The following is a 15,075-nucleotide window of genomic DNA, read 5'->3' as shown; positions in this document are numbered from 1 at the left end:
CCCTTGAAATATAAACTACTTTGATACAAATAAACCCTAAATCCAGAAACAAAAGCTGTTGTTCATCTAATACTGGTGCAAGCGACCATTTACGTACATTTAATTGAACTGCCATCAGTGACATGACCATTTATAACGGAGCATGGTAACCCCCAATTTTTCTTCATTGTTTTAGGTGTCGGAAATTGTCTTTAACAGTTTAACCTATTTATATCAACAAAATTGTATGTAATTAAGATAGATGGGAATTCGTGTGAAAAATGTATATTCATAGAGGATCAAATTTCTTTCCAGATCCTGATCTAACGTAGAGGAGAAAAAGAAAATTACATGGGAGGAAGGAAGTCTATATCATACAAAGTACTTTCCCAATAGTGAACATTCTTGCTAACAAGGTCGTCCATTTCTAGATTTGGTTGCATTTAGCAATTGGGTTCCGTAGACCAACTGAATTTAAGCCTTCATACATGAATCATGATCAACAAAGTTCTCCTTGGAGCAATTGAAGCTCTGTTCCCCTTGTGGGACCAATTAGCTTTCTTTCTAATTTTCATGGTCTGAAAATCTGGTGAGTAGATCGGAAGCTGGTATTCCTCAGCTTATTCTACATATCGCATCATATCTTCATATGTGATGGAATGGAGACCACTTCTGGGACACCAGTAGCACGGGATTTCAGATCCATCCTTCTGGTGTTCAGTCTTAATCTCCCAGACATCAGGAATTGGGCCTGGCAAGTTCTTATCCACCATATTGGAGAATGATGCTTTTCTTTAACGGCGCTCTCAGCAATCTCTCCCTTCTACTTCCTCTGCGATTGAGGGTCGATTCTTGAAAGAGGAAAGATGCCTCCAAGTCCACGTGTTCCCATCCTCCTGATCCAAACAGAGGTGTTCATATTCCGACATAAGAAAACTATGCATGAAGCACACATATGAGAATTGGGAAATAAAGGAGAAAAATATCAAACAGAGTGATACCTCAATCTGGTAAATCATGGATTCGATGCTCTGAACCCTAAGGGAACAGAAAGTTGAATAACAGACCACCATCTACCTCATCGTCCAGGCCTTCAGTCGACCCCTGAAATGCCCTCACCATTCTCTCACCAAAACCTAATCAGATGATTGGAAATATATATTTGTTGTGTGGCTACTGACTCAATCTGTATGTCAGTTTTATAGAAGAGGTGGAGGGTTCTAGAAGGGTGGTTTTAGAAAACCAGGTGCGTTAGTCTGGTTTTGATGCTTGATCCCCATGCCAGTTCCAGAAAACAGGCCAGGTTCAATGTAGGATCTGCTTTTTTGGGGCGAGCCTCACGTTTTGAGTGAAATGGTCGATAGTAGAAAGAAAGGGAAAATGATAAAAAATGTCATTTTGAAGTGCCTTATTATAATTTAAACACCACAAATGTCCCCATGATAATTAAGGTCACCTGTTCACAACCTACCACTAGAGTTCAACTTAATTACAAAACCTGCCACCGTCAGTTTCATTACCAGTTAACTGCAAATTTCCCAACTGTTTATCTTCTCCAAATTATAATTCCGAATTTCAAAGTTCCAAAACCGCTCAAACCTACTCCGTCTCATCTTCATCTCCGGCGGCCACATTCTGAGACACATACATTCTCCGACGACAGTTTTGCTCAACGGTGAAGCAGCGCCGAAGCAAAACTACTTCACAGAAAAGCCCCAAATTTTAGGGATTCGAAGAATTGCAGAACTCGAATCGTCTACCTCGACCGGGTAATCTTTCAGTCTCGATTCTCAGAAACTTCTCTTACTTAATTTCGAGTCATTGATATAGTATTTAGTTTTGGAATTATAAGTCGAATATGATATAATTATTTCTGCATTTGATTCTGAAACAAAACAATTCGATTCCAAGTTTTGGTTTGAGTGAAGATTTAAAGCTTTTTTGAGTGGAGATGATCAATGACTGTCTTCAAATTTTAGTTTGATGCTGTAACATAGCCAGTGACATAGGTTACTGACTGGGTATCATTTGATTTTGGAGGGGCTCTGTTTCCATTTTGGTGTGATTTGATACAGAGACATGGACAGTAACATAACCATTTATATGGAGATAATGACTATGTGTCATGCTGTTTAGGCTTTAGGCTTTACTTGAATGGAAATTCTGCTAGTGCAAATACATATTTTATAGGCTCAAATAATGAAACTGGCCAGTGAGGTCACTGGCCAGGTCGCTAGACAACTCAAAAGGCCAGATAAGTCACTGGAAAAGGCCAACTCATTGGCAACGTGTGTTAACCTCCTGTCAGTGATCATGTAACTGATCATGTAACTGGCCATGTAACTGGCCATGTAACTTACAATGTATATAACTGAACATGTAACTGATAATGTAACTGATCATGTAGCTGACCATGTAACTTACAATGTATGTAACTGAACATGTAACTGATCATGTAACTGACGTTGTAACTTACAACATATGTAACTGGCCAAGTAACTGATCATGTAACTGACGTTGTCATTGACATGAGCTGTAACTGACCATGTAACTGATCATGTAACTTACAATATATGTATCTGGCCAAGTAACTGACTACGTAACTGATTATGTAACTGCAAACTCAATGCTAACCTTCTTATTTTTTCAACAGAATTTAAACATCAGAAATGGCAAGAACAAAAAGAAAAGAAAGGGAACCAAGCGATGATGACGAAGACTACCAAGAGGTGGAATCAGAAGATGAAGAACACGATCGAACGATACACAGAAAGAAGAATTCGGAGAAGAGCTTGAAGAAATCAAAAAAAAGGAGACAGGAAGAAATAGAAGAAGAAGAAGAAGAAGAAGAAGAAGAAGAAGAAGAAGAAGAAAAAGAAGAACCAACACCGAAGAAGATCCCCAAGAAGAGCTTGAAATCAAAAACAAAAAGACAGGAAGAAACAGAAGAAGAAGAAGAAGAACCATCACTGAAGAAAATTCCCAAGAAGAGCTTGAAATCAAAAAAAAAAAGACAGGAAGAAACAGAAGAAGTAGAACAATCACCAAAGAAGGGTTCCTCTTTGGTGCTGTTTCAAAAAACTGAAGCAGCACCAAAGAGGAAGAGAAATGTGAAACCAGGACATGTGCAGTACAGGTGCACATTAATAAGTTTCTTGAACACAATTAAAGATAACAAGAAGAATCTCAGTGCAAGAACATTAGATTTGCTCAGGCAGTCACCATTTGGAAATATTGTCGATGCATTCCATGGTGGCTACATAGAGGAGAAGTCAGCCAAGAAATCTGATGATTTCATTCCACTCCTCCTGCAGGCCTACGACCATGAAAATGACCTCTTCTTCTTTGGAAAGAAGAAATTCAGGATCTCAACAAGAGATATTTCAAAGATCCTAGGAATGCCAGAAAAAGGTCAGTTGGTCCCAAAGACTTCTGAGGGTGCATATCAGTCCGACTTTGTCCAGCAGTTTTTTTCAAACACAGCGAGAATTAACAAGAGAGCCGTGGAGAAAGCTCTGCAAGATGCGCTCAAGGACAATCCAACAACAGAGGAAGGGATTGAGAAGAAGGACAAAAATGTGGCAAGATTAATCTTGCTGGACTTGTCCATCAAGTTTCTGTTCCCAAACGCAGGAGGAACAATTTCATGGGACTACGTCAAAGCCTGCGAAAATTTGGATAAGATCGGATCTTATGACTGGGCAAGGGAAGTTGGAAGCTTCTTAAAAAAGTCTATAAAGACTTTGAAAAAGAAAAAGGAGTCAACCAGCCCATATGGTAATACGGGAGGCTGCGTTCTGATAATACTGGTAAGTTACTGTCAGACTGAAATGTAACTGGTCAAGTCACTGATCAAGACAAACTGCATGTCATTCGTCAAGTCACTATGACTAATTTTTTTTTGTTTTTTGTGCAAGCAGTATTGGTTCTGTCAAAAGACTGGAAAAATCAAGCCAATATCTGGAAGGGAGAACGAAGATCATGGGATGAGAAAATGGGACATCCAGAAGCTGATACAGAATTGGACAAGTTTTAACAGCTTGAAAAAACTAGAGGTATTTTCTTCTCTGTCAAAGTAGTTGTCACTAGGCACGTCACTGGCCAAGTAACTATCTTGGTTAAAAGTCACTGATTAAGTCACTGTCACACTGCATGTTCAATGGCCAAGTCACACTTCATGTCACTGGCCTTCATAACTGTTGTAAACATGTCATTGCTCATGTCACATAGCATGTCACTGACATATTGAATATGTTTCTTTCAGAAAATCTTTGAAAACCTGAAGGAGGATAGAGAGGAATCAGAATCCGAGGAAGAGGAGAATAGATCAGATGAAGCAAAGACAGTTCCGGAAGGAGAGGAAAAAGGAGCTGATGATCAGAATTGTGAAAACGAAGAAGATAACCTACAAGTTGAGGTGGCTGAACAGGAAACAACTTCAGAAAAAAAACAAGTGGGAGAAAGAGCTTCAGAAAAAGGAGGAGGAGATAAGATATATGACTGTGGAGAAAGATAATTTGAAGAAAAACTGAACGAAAAGGAACAGGAACTAAGGAAAATCACGGAGGACATGGTGAATCTGGAGGAACGAAATGCTACACTTGTGACCGAGAATTTCTGCCTTGCATCATCGGTGAAGGAGTTAGAGATAAAATTGAAGGAATTGGAGCAAATGTTGAGCCCAAAGACTCACACATCAACAGCAGCTCAGCAGCACAGCTCCCCACCACCTAACTCAGCAGAAGAAAACACAGAAAAGAAAGATCAATCGACTGTTGAGGAAAGTCAGTCCCAAGGGATCTGCACAGTCGAAGAATCTGCAGTAGCAGCAGCTCAATCTCCACCTCACTGCACAGTGGCAGAAGAAACTCAATCGACACCTCCATCACACAAGGACTCACAGTTCCAGAGCCCCACAGTCCACATGCTCACAGTGGCGGAAATGGAACAACAAGCTGACATGTTTCAGATAGTGAAAAGTCCTATAGTTGAAGAAGCATCTCAACTTCGTACGTTGAGCATAGAGAAAGAGAAGAAGACACCAGAGCAGAGCAAAAAGGGCCAGTTAACAATGCACCTTACACAGCAACATTCTGGTGAAACGGTATCATCAATGGGTCTCTACTCTTACGTTGTGAGATTAAAGAATAGGAGAAGAACATAGAAAAAGGACAACATTTACTGGTGGGGGGATGTGAAAGCAAAACGACAGAAGAAAGCAAAGGAGATTGAAGAGAGATTGAAAGAGGCTGAAAAGAAAGAAAAAGAAGAAAAAGAAAAGGAGATGAAGGCCTCACTGCCAGATGCTGAACGTAAAAGGCTAGAACAGATGGTAGCACAACAGAAGTTGGACGATGTACCAGAGGATGTTCGGGAAGCAATAAGACAGATGGACGCTGCAGAAAATGCACAAATCAATAAAGAGCAAGAAGAGAAGCAGCTACCTCCTGAGGTCGTAGACTGGGAGGAGAGCAAAGTATACAATTTTATGGACCAGGACACCAAGAGGAGAGTCCAGAAATACTGGCAAAATGCACCATCAGGGTAATACTTTAATTAAGTCAAAATTCTATTTTAAACTTATTGTCACTGGCCAAGTAACTGTTTATGTAACTATCAAAGTAACTGGCCAGGCCATCTTTCATGTATATGGCGAAGTCACTGGCCATGTGAAGTCAATGGCCAAGTCACTGTCCATGTAACTGACAAAGTAACTGGACAAGTAAAGTCGCTGACCAAGTCACTGTCCATGTAACTGCGGAAGTCACTGGCCAACGAGTTGGGCAAGTGAAGTCACTGGGCAAGTCATTGGCCATGTGATTTTTAAATAACCAACATCACAATCTATGTTACTTACACTATTCATTCTTTTGCAGAGTATACTTCTGGGATGGAAGACAGTATGGAGCACAGGTTTCAAGACAGGATTTAAAAGACATGATCATGGACGAACCGATAGCAAGAAATTGCATCGAATGTTATGGAATTCTCTTGACTGATCAGCTGTTGGAGAAAGAATCACAAGACTTGGATGTCCCAACTTTTATGAATCCCTTATGCTGGGTAAGTAGTGGAACGATTATCAATCTACAATCAAAGCAAATAATTCTTAATTGATAATAACTTGTCTTCTTTTTTTCTTACAAACAGAATTCTACAGAAAATTTGACGGTGTATTATGTACATCTGTACCTCTGCGAACCACTGTTCCAGAATCTGGCAAGATCCAACTATATATTCTTCCCAATCTCACATGAATCAGGATTTCATCATACACTGCTCATTTTTGACAAGGAATTAAATGAATGGTACCACTGTGATTCAAAAAGACCGAAAAAACCATCAACTGGAAAATCCTTTCAAAATGTCCAAAAAATGGTATGGATCACTTTCGTCATACTAATTTCATATATTTAATTTAAGCAGAAAGCATATTATTGATTATGTTGCGATGTTGGAAATGCAGGTTGACATGGTCGAACTTTGGATGACAGCAGTAAAACAACAAGCAGATGACATGCTGGAACAGGGATGCAGAATGAAATTTGATGAAAAGAACAGTTCAGAAGAAGAACTGAAAATGATAGAAGTTCCATTGACTGAAACCGAGAGAGAAAGCATAAAGTGGATCAAGGATAACTATAAACAAAAAATGGCAGTGACAGAACTCAAAGACAACCCTCAGCAAGGAAAAGATTCGTAAGTACACAGCTCTTTAAAAATGTCAATATAATCATTATAAAGTTCAAATTCATTTACTTCAATTTTTATATGATGAACAGATTGGATTGCGGACATTTTGTAATGTACACAATGGAGATAATTTCGAAAAAAGGGAAAGTTCCAAAGAAGCTCGCAAAGGATGATATTTTGAATTTTAGAGCTCATGTTGTAAAGTCATTTGCAGAAAGTAGGCACAGCTGGAACTCAAAACATAATGAAGTGTAGAAATTTGTTTAGGCAATAGGATAGGTTATATAGTTTTTTCGAATTGATTCATCATATATATCCATTCATTTGTTCAATCGGAATTTCCATTTTTTAATATTTTCTTGCAGATATTGCTTCAGTATATAAAAGTTTGTTTGATATGATCTTCTGAAAAGTTTGTTTGATATTGCTTCAGTATGTAAAAGTTTGTTTGATATGATCTTCTGATCGAAACTGAATGTCACTGGATATGGCAACCTGAATGTCATAGACCAAGTCACTGGTCAAGTAACTGTAAAAAAAATTCATGTCCTTATGAACCCTATAAAGTAACTGGCCAAGTCACTGGCAAAGTAACTGTAAAAAAATTCATGTCCTTATGAACCCTATAAAGTAACTGGCCAAGTCACTGGCAAAGTAACTGACAAAGTCACTCACTAGCAAAAGACAAGACATTACCAAACTGATCTTTTTATTTTTAAATGCAGCGTGCCGCTGCACTGCAACTGCAGCGTTCCGCTGCACGACAACAAACAAAGTTTAAGTTTCAATTAAAAATCTGTAAAAGGTAATGTCATGAGCCAAAACATAAAGCAAGTAACTGTAAAAAAAATTCATGTCCTTATGAACCCTATAAAGTAACTGGCAAAGTAACTGTAAAAAAAATTCATGTCCTTATGAACCCTATAAAGTAACTGGCCAAGTCACTGGTCAAGTAACTGTAAAAAAAATTCATGTCCTTATGAACCCTATAAAGTAACTGGCCAAGTCACTGGCAAAGTAACTGTAAAAAAATTCATGTCCTTATGAACCCTATAAAGTAACTGGCCAAGTCACTGGCAAAGTAACTGACAAAGTCACTCACTAGCAAAAGACAAGACATGTTTGGTAATCTTTTTATTTTTAAATGCAGCGTGCCGCTGCACCGCAACTGCAGCGTTCCGCTGCACGACAACAAACAAAGTTTAAGTTTCAATTAAAAATCTGTAAAAGGTAATGTCATGAGCCAAAACATAAAGCAAGTAACTGTAAAAAAAATTCATGTCCTTATGAACCCTATAAAGTAACTGGCCAAGTCACTGGCAAAGTAACTGTAAAAAAATTCATGTCCTTATGAACCCTATAAAGTAACTGGCCAAGTCACTGGCAAAGTAACTGACAAAGTCACTCACTAGCAAAAGACAAGACATGTTTGGTAATCTTTTTATTTTTAAATGCAGCGTGCCGCTGCACCGCAACTGCAGCGTTCCGCTGCACGACAACAAACAAAGTTTAAGTTTCAATTAAAAATCTGTAAAAGGTAATGTCATGAGCCAAAACATAAAGCAAGTAACTGTAAAAAAAATTCATGTCCTTATGAACCCTATAAAGTAACTGGCCAAGTCACTGGACAAGTAACTTTTAAAACTAATGCAGCATGCCAATAAATAGAACAAGTAAATGTAAAAATTGAAGTCACTGCTTATGTCACTTTCTATGTTTGAAATTACCTATCTAACCATTCAACTACAAGTAAACTGCCAGTGGCAGTTATCTAACCCGAGGGCGACTATTTCTCTTGGTTCATTTTACAATATCTTTTCACAATTTCAAAACTCAGAGAAACTTTATACGATTTTTGCCCTAAACTCAGAGAAACTGCTCAAAAATTTTCTCTCCGACTAAAACAGAGGACAACGACTGATTTCCTCCACCGTGAACGGTGGGTAAGCAAGAGTGATTCACCGACTAAGCCCCAAGTTTTACGGTTCTTCAAATTTACCGAAAACATTTGAAAATCTGTGCTCGTCAGACAGCCGCCGGTAACTTCCTCCTCCTTTCATATAATTTCGATTTGAATAGCTTGCGTTTTGTTTGAATTAGAAAAGATATTTCAATTACATGTGGAGTCTCATCAGAGAATGAATTTGCATGCGACATTTGTTTGACTTACATGTGGAATCTGATGAGAAAATGGTGAGACTTGTTTAAATTACATGCGGAATCTAATGAGAAAATGATGATTTCTGTTTGAATTACATGTGGAATTTGATGAGAAAATGAATTTCCATGTTAGTTTTGTTTGAATTACATGTGGAATTTGATGAGAAAATGAATTTCCATGTTAGTTTTGTTTGAATTACATGTGGGATGATGCGAGAAAATTTCAGCCTTTTGTCATTGTTCAATGTCTTTGTCACTGCCCATGTCGCTGCACTGGTCACTGGCTATGATCATGTAACTGGTCATGTAACTGGGCATGTAACTGTTTATGTCACTATCATAAACATGTGCATAAATATGTCACTGGTTATGTAACTATTAAAATAACTATTGAATTCTAATTTTCATAACTGTTTACAGGATTTTTTTTAAAAAGTTCGAGGAATGGACCAACTAAAAAGAAAACAAAGTGAGGAATCCGGAGAAGAACAATCTAAAGAACAAAGTCCAGAAGAAACAATTGGGGAAAAGTTGAAAGAGATAAAATGGAAGAAAATGGAAGAGAGAAAAAAGCGAAAGAAGAAAACTGAAGATGAAGAAGAATCAAGTGAAGTTGAGGAAGGAACAACTGGAGATGAAGAAGAATCTGATGAAGAACAAGTCCGGGGTAAGAAGACGAAGAAGGAAAAAAAGAAGAAAACTGGAAAGCAGAAAAGAAGAAAACTGGAAGGAACTGAAGATGAAGAAGAATCTAATGAAGAACAAGTCCGCAGTAAGAAGAAGAATAAGATTAAAAAGGAGAAAACTAAAAAGGAGAAAAGAAGAAACAGGGAAGAAAATGAAGATGAAGAAGAAGTTCGTGCCAAGAAGAAGAAGAAAATGGATAAAAGCAAGACAAAAAAAGAGAGTACAAAGAAGAAGGAAGAAACTGATGAGGAAGAAGATACAAAGGATGATGAAGAGGAAAAAGTCCCAGGGAAAAGAAAAAGATATGTAAAAGAGGGTTATGTGCAGTATCGCTGCACAATGCTTGCTTTTCTGAAAACAATTGCAGAAAACAAAAATAACTTGACTGAAGGGACTTTAGAGCTGCTGCAGAAAACACCCTTTGCAACGCTGATAGATGCATTCCATGGAGGTTCAATTAAAGAAAAGGATGCAAAGAAATCGGATGATTTAATCACACTTCTGCTACAAGCATACAACAGCGACACAGACCTTTTTGTGTTTGGGAACAGGAAATTCAGAATGTCAACAAGTGATATATCTATGATTTTAGGAGTGCCGGGATCCGGGTTATCAGTACCAAAGACCAAAGAAGGGGCATACAGATCTGAGTTCGTGACTAAATACTTTGACAAAAAGCAGAGGATCAACAAGGCGGCTGCAGAGGAAGCTTTGAAGAAGGCATTGGCAGAAACTCCAGAAACAGGGGATGAAAAAACGAAACGGGACAGAAATGTTGCCGTATTAGTACTCTTGAACCTTTTCATCAAACTCCTGTTCCCAAACTCTGGAGGAACAATATCTTGGGACTATATAAGAGTCTGTGAAGAGGTGGAAAGTCTGGGAAAATATAGCTGGGCAAAGGAAGTTGGCGACTTCCTTAAAAAATCAATTAAACGAAAGGCAAAAGAATCCCAAAACATGGCAGGTTGCGTGATATTGGTGATGGTAAATTCCCGTACCTTGTTAAAAATTTGTTTATGCATCATTTTGCTGTCCCATAATTAACTACGTATGCTGTTGTAAGTACAAAAACTAGATCAGTGTCATGTCATTGGTCAGGTCACTGGACAGGTAACTGGCCAGGTCACTGTTAATGTTACTGTCAAGTTTATGTCACTGACAATGTCACTATTTATGTATTTGCATATGTCATTGGTTATGTTTGTGATATTCATATGGCTAAGCAGCTGTTTGAAAAATAACTAACTAGTTTTCTATTTTTATTTTTTATTTTCCAAACAGTATTGGTTTTGCCACAAGACGGGAGTAGTGCCGCCAATCTCTGGAAGAGAAACCGAAAAACACGGAATAAGAAAGTGGCAATTAAAGACCCTGATAGAAAAAAAAGGGGATTTCAACACCATGGGGAAGTTGAAGGTATGTTAATTTGATGTAGATAAACTAGGTCACTGGTCTTGTCACTGGTCCTGTTAATGTCGTAGGGTTCCAACTGGTCAAGTCACTGAGCAAGTCATTGACTATGTCACTGCTGATGTTATTGTTATATTTTCATGTCACAGTGCATGTATCTTTCCATGTCTATGATTGTGTTGTTGTTTTATTTCTGTCACTGCTTATGTCACTGACAACTTTTGTAATTTTGTTTCAGAAAATCTTTGATAAAGTTAAAGAAGATGCAGAGGAAGAAGATTCTGAGTCTAATACAGACACAGAAAGTAAAGAAAAAAAGAATGATGGGCAAGAAGATAATGTTGAAAATAGAACCAGTGGAAACATTAACAATGAGAAGATGGAGAGAGATATAGGGAAGACCAATGAAGAGAAGAACGAATTACAGAGAAAGCTGGAGGGAAAGGAAGAAGACACTACTACAAAAAAAACATTTAAGGACGTTCGAAAAACGTCTTTGAAAACTTTAGATGACACGCAAAAAAAACGTCATGTATCAAGGAGTCATTGTAAGTGCCTTTTAAGGACGTTGGAAAAACGTCCTAAAATGTCTACTAGGACGCGTGAAAAGTGTCCTTGTATCTCTAGAAAACGTCATCTAATGTCTTCTAAGACGTTTAAAAAACGTCCTCTAATATCTATTAGGACGTTCAAAAAATGTCCTCTAATGTTTACTATGACACTAGATAAGTGTCCTTAAATCTAAAAAAGATGTCCTTGTATGTATTAGAGGACATCTAAAAAGTGTCGACATATATGAAAAAACGTCCTCAAAACTTCCATATGAAACCCAAAAAAAAAAAATATTGGCAACCAATGATCTATGAATGCCATATACCAACCAAAATTATATATTATTGACCAAAGTGCTGTTTGAATGATACCAAATACAAAATTCCTAGTAAGTTCCTATCTACATCAATTTCCTCACGGCTGCACTACATCCAAGTTATCTTTGAACTGCAAAAACCATTAAAGAGTATTACAAAATTTGTCAATGCTAGAAGTAATGCTAAAAAGAAGATAACATGCACAACTAATTCATAAGCATGAAGTACTGTCTTAAAAGAGTACATGTCCTAAACATTTTCTAACTACTAATAATTAATACTCGGTGGTTATAGTGTAAAGGCAAGAGCAGTAGGACTTTTCTGGACAGATAATATGAGCTCAAGACAGTTCAGACTTATGTGGTTATAGTTCTAAGTTCCAAAGCATATGTATAAGCATTTTTAAAGAAGAAACATGAAAGACAAGTTAAGTGATCAAAATACTGCATAAGAACAAACACACAGCGTTGACCATATTACTAATCAAATTACCAATTATGATCTTGAACTTACATATCTATGTGAATAGCATCCTTCCATACCCAATGCTGCTCATATTTTTCTCACCAAACCTGCTCAAACGTTAACAAGAAACCCAAATAAGAATGTTAATTTCAGCCTTGAAATTCAAATACCCAAAACACTAAGACGAAATGTCTAAGAAGCTTCTTTCTTATCCAAGAACACAAATACATATAAGTAAAATGTGTAGAAACCCACTAAATAAAAGGTGAGATTCACATTTAAGAGAGAAGCCAGATGAATTATGCAAGCTATAAATTTAGATCTCAAGTTGAGAAACAAACCAATATTGCTGCACTAAGTACAAGTTAGGAACTGCAATCCCAACTGAGAAACAAGCCAATATTGATGCACTAAGTACAAGCTAGAAACTGAGATCCGAATTGAGAAACCAACCAATGTTGGTGCACTAAGTATAAGCTAGAAACTATATCCAAATTAAGAAATAAGCCAACAAAATTATTTGTCTTTATTACCAAACTTGAACTAGCCTTCATGTATAATACTTAAATTAAACAACACACAATACAAGCATATAGACTAGAGAAATATGAGAATACCATGCAAGCTGCCAATATTTTCAGGGTGGGTAGAAATCCTTTGCTGGCTAATGGCATTATCCCTTTGCATAACCACTGTCTTTTCCTTGTTTTTTCTTCCTCACCAGAATTTTTTACCACTACCCTGTTCAGGAACAAAAAAAGCCAAAGAAGGAATGCTAAATCACCACACAGAAAACTGAAAAAGTACAATTATAATAGCATCAATCACTAAACCCTAACCAAAATAATACAATTAAGGAGTTACAATAGCCATAGAAAACGTATTGAAAATATAGATTATACATACATTAGCCCATCGACATGAAAAAGGAAAAACTGTGCAATTTGGGAAACTAAATTAGTTACATGGAGAAGAAGGGTTACCTGGAACCATAATTGCTCAAATACCTGCAAACTTCAAAGAAAAACACAGGAAAAAATCAATTAGGTAGGAAACTCCATAGTATCTGAGAACTTCTTCCCAGGTTCACATAAGCAAGAACATACTATCAGATACCTCGCTTGTAAGTGTTAGATCTGACCCAGCTAATCTACTATAGGGCAGAGCCGGCCCTGGGATTTCCGGGCTCTAGGCGGAAAAAAAAAATGGGGGCTCCCTACCTTTAAATATATTTTATAAAAAAAAAAAAAAAAAAAAAAAATCTCTTCTGTACTCTCATTCACATTATCATTCTCATTCTCATTCTCTTGTACTTGTTCAGCATTTGCGTTGAAGTACATCCGGCTTGAAGCTTAACCAATGCCTCTCTCTTTTGCTTCTCTTTTCTTTTTTTAACCCCAGAAGGATACTTCCTAATCGGAGCCATCATAACCTATAAAAGATAAAACAGATATGGAAATTTTGATATAAACATATTGCCATATAATAAAAAATATCAATGTATCAAACCAACAAAACCATTTTCAATTCAAACTTACTGTCATAGTGCCATACAAATTATACAACACCATTATCTTATTATTAAACAAAGCAAAAGCAAAGAAAAACAATTTTCAATTAAAACTTTAAGATATGTTTACAATACTTTTGTAAACGGATGAATCATGAAGTTTCTAGTTTTTCATAATTGAGACCTTAATCAATGTGCCTTGTACTATTTTTTTTCTTTTCTTATATTGCTCGGTTCTCATATCTATGGTTCAGTTGCTCTTTGACCAATAAAGAGCAGCAGAGATGGGAATGAGAAAATAATAAACATATAATGAAGCTACAGAACAATGATCATAACTAGACAACCTAGAAATGAACTACATAACATTATTCTTATTAAGATTAGATCAGCACAAATGAACCAAGAGATACGAAGCACAATAGTAGCACAAACAATCAATTTGAAATTAAAGAATAAAGGAGAACCAGAAGCTTTCATCTCTTACATTCCTACAGACCCACTCACCAACCCAGTATCCAAACGCAAATTATCATCACCCAGTACCCAAACACAAATCATCATCACCCAGAATCCCAGATCTCGACCTTTCGTTTCTACCCAATTGAAGAACTAGAAGAGACATGGAATTCGAGCAAGAGAGAATTACCTGGAGAAATTTCTGGACGAATTTCGTGACTTTCGTCTGAAAGTGAGGAGAGAGATTTGGGAGAGCACTCAAAGCAGCAGTCGAGATCCTTTTCTTTTTTTTCTTCCCTGCACCTGCCAATACAAATACAACTGAAATTTTCCAAATTGCAAAGACTCCAGATTTTCTACAAGAAAATTCTGAAATTTTGAACAAGACACTGAAATCACTAACACTAAAACCCAGCCTGAATTTTCAACTTTGATTGACTAAGGATTCTACTCCTCAGCTATTCTATGTCTTGATTTTGAATGGCAAGGAAGAAGATTAGGGTTTTCTGGGTGATGAGAGAACAGTGATGATGGATGCAACGAGGTGAGAAGAGTAGAGAAGTGCTGATTGATAGGACGAAATTCGGTGAAATATTTCCATTTGACGGGAAAATTTGATAATGAAAGTGAAACGGAAGGGTTTGCATCTAAGAAGGAACACAAAAATGGCTAAAGCAATTTGGGGGAAAATGAAAGATGAACGCGCGTGCATTGGATTGAATTCCTAGAAGGGGACTTTTCCATTATTTTTATTATTCAACTATTAAGGTTTTTGGGTATTGTGTGAATCGAACCCCACACCTGGAGGACGTCTAGACGCGCTAGACTTAAAGCAGCTTC

The 15,075-nt window shown here is 37.2% G+C and overlaps 1 protein-coding gene and 3 long non-coding RNA genes across 4 annotated transcripts; 1 reads left to right on the top strand and 3 right to left on the bottom strand.

Annotated features, from left to right (window-relative positions):
- Positions 1-326: 326 nt before the first annotated feature.
- LOC133740517 (uncharacterized) lies at positions 327-1,329 on the bottom strand. Its single transcript, XR_009861277.1, has 2 exons — positions 981-1,329; positions 327-875 (listed from the first exon to the last, which is right to left on the bottom strand). It is a non-coding gene; the product is annotated as an uncharacterized LOC133740517 (long non-coding RNA).
- Positions 1,330-3,785: 2,456 nt separating this feature from the next.
- LOC133724550 (uncharacterized) lies at positions 3,786-4,563 on the top strand. The gene is made up of 2 exons (XM_062151311.1): positions 3,786-4,034; positions 4,244-4,563. The coding sequence occupies exons 1-2, from the start codon at positions 3,966-3,968 to the stop codon at positions 4,493-4,495; spliced, it is 321 nt and encodes a 106-aa protein (XP_062007295.1). The 5' UTR covers positions 3,786-3,965; the 3' UTR covers positions 4,496-4,563.
- A 7,066-nt stretch (positions 4,564-11,629) lies between these two features.
- LOC133740512 (uncharacterized) lies at positions 11,630-13,446 on the bottom strand. The gene is made up of 4 exons (XR_009861276.1): positions 13,250-13,446; positions 12,884-13,007; positions 12,315-12,373; positions 11,630-11,931 (listed from the first exon to the last, which is right to left on the bottom strand). It is a non-coding gene; the product is annotated as an uncharacterized LOC133740512 (long non-coding RNA).
- A 7-nt stretch (positions 13,447-13,453) lies between these two features.
- On the bottom strand, positions 13,454-14,996 carry LOC133740506 (uncharacterized). Its single transcript, XR_009861271.1, has 3 exons — positions 14,639-14,996; positions 14,426-14,538; positions 13,454-13,698 (listed from the first exon to the last, which is right to left on the bottom strand). It is a non-coding gene; the product is annotated as an uncharacterized LOC133740506 (long non-coding RNA).
- Positions 14,997-15,075: the final 79 nt, after the last annotated feature.

The sequence above is a fragment of the Rosa rugosa genome, chromosome 1, assembly GCF_958449725.1.
Source record: "Rosa rugosa chromosome 1, drRosRugo1.1, whole genome shotgun sequence".
NCBI lineage: Eukaryota > Viridiplantae > Streptophyta > Magnoliopsida > Rosales > Rosaceae > Rosa > Rosa rugosa.
The sequence above is the reverse complement of the archived record's forward strand: the minus strand, read 5'-3'. Positions and strand labels throughout refer to the sequence as shown.

Excerpts from the sequence above, each read along its gene's own strand:
- LOC133724550 (XM_062151311.1), top strand. The coding sequence starts at position 3,966 with ATGAGAAAATGGGACATCCAGAAGCTGATACAGAATTGGACAAGTTTT. Across the intron at positions 4,035-4,243 it reads ACAGCTTGAAAAAACTAGAG|AAAATCTTTGAAAACCTGAA; the intron begins GTATTTTCTTCT and ends TGTTTCTTTCAG.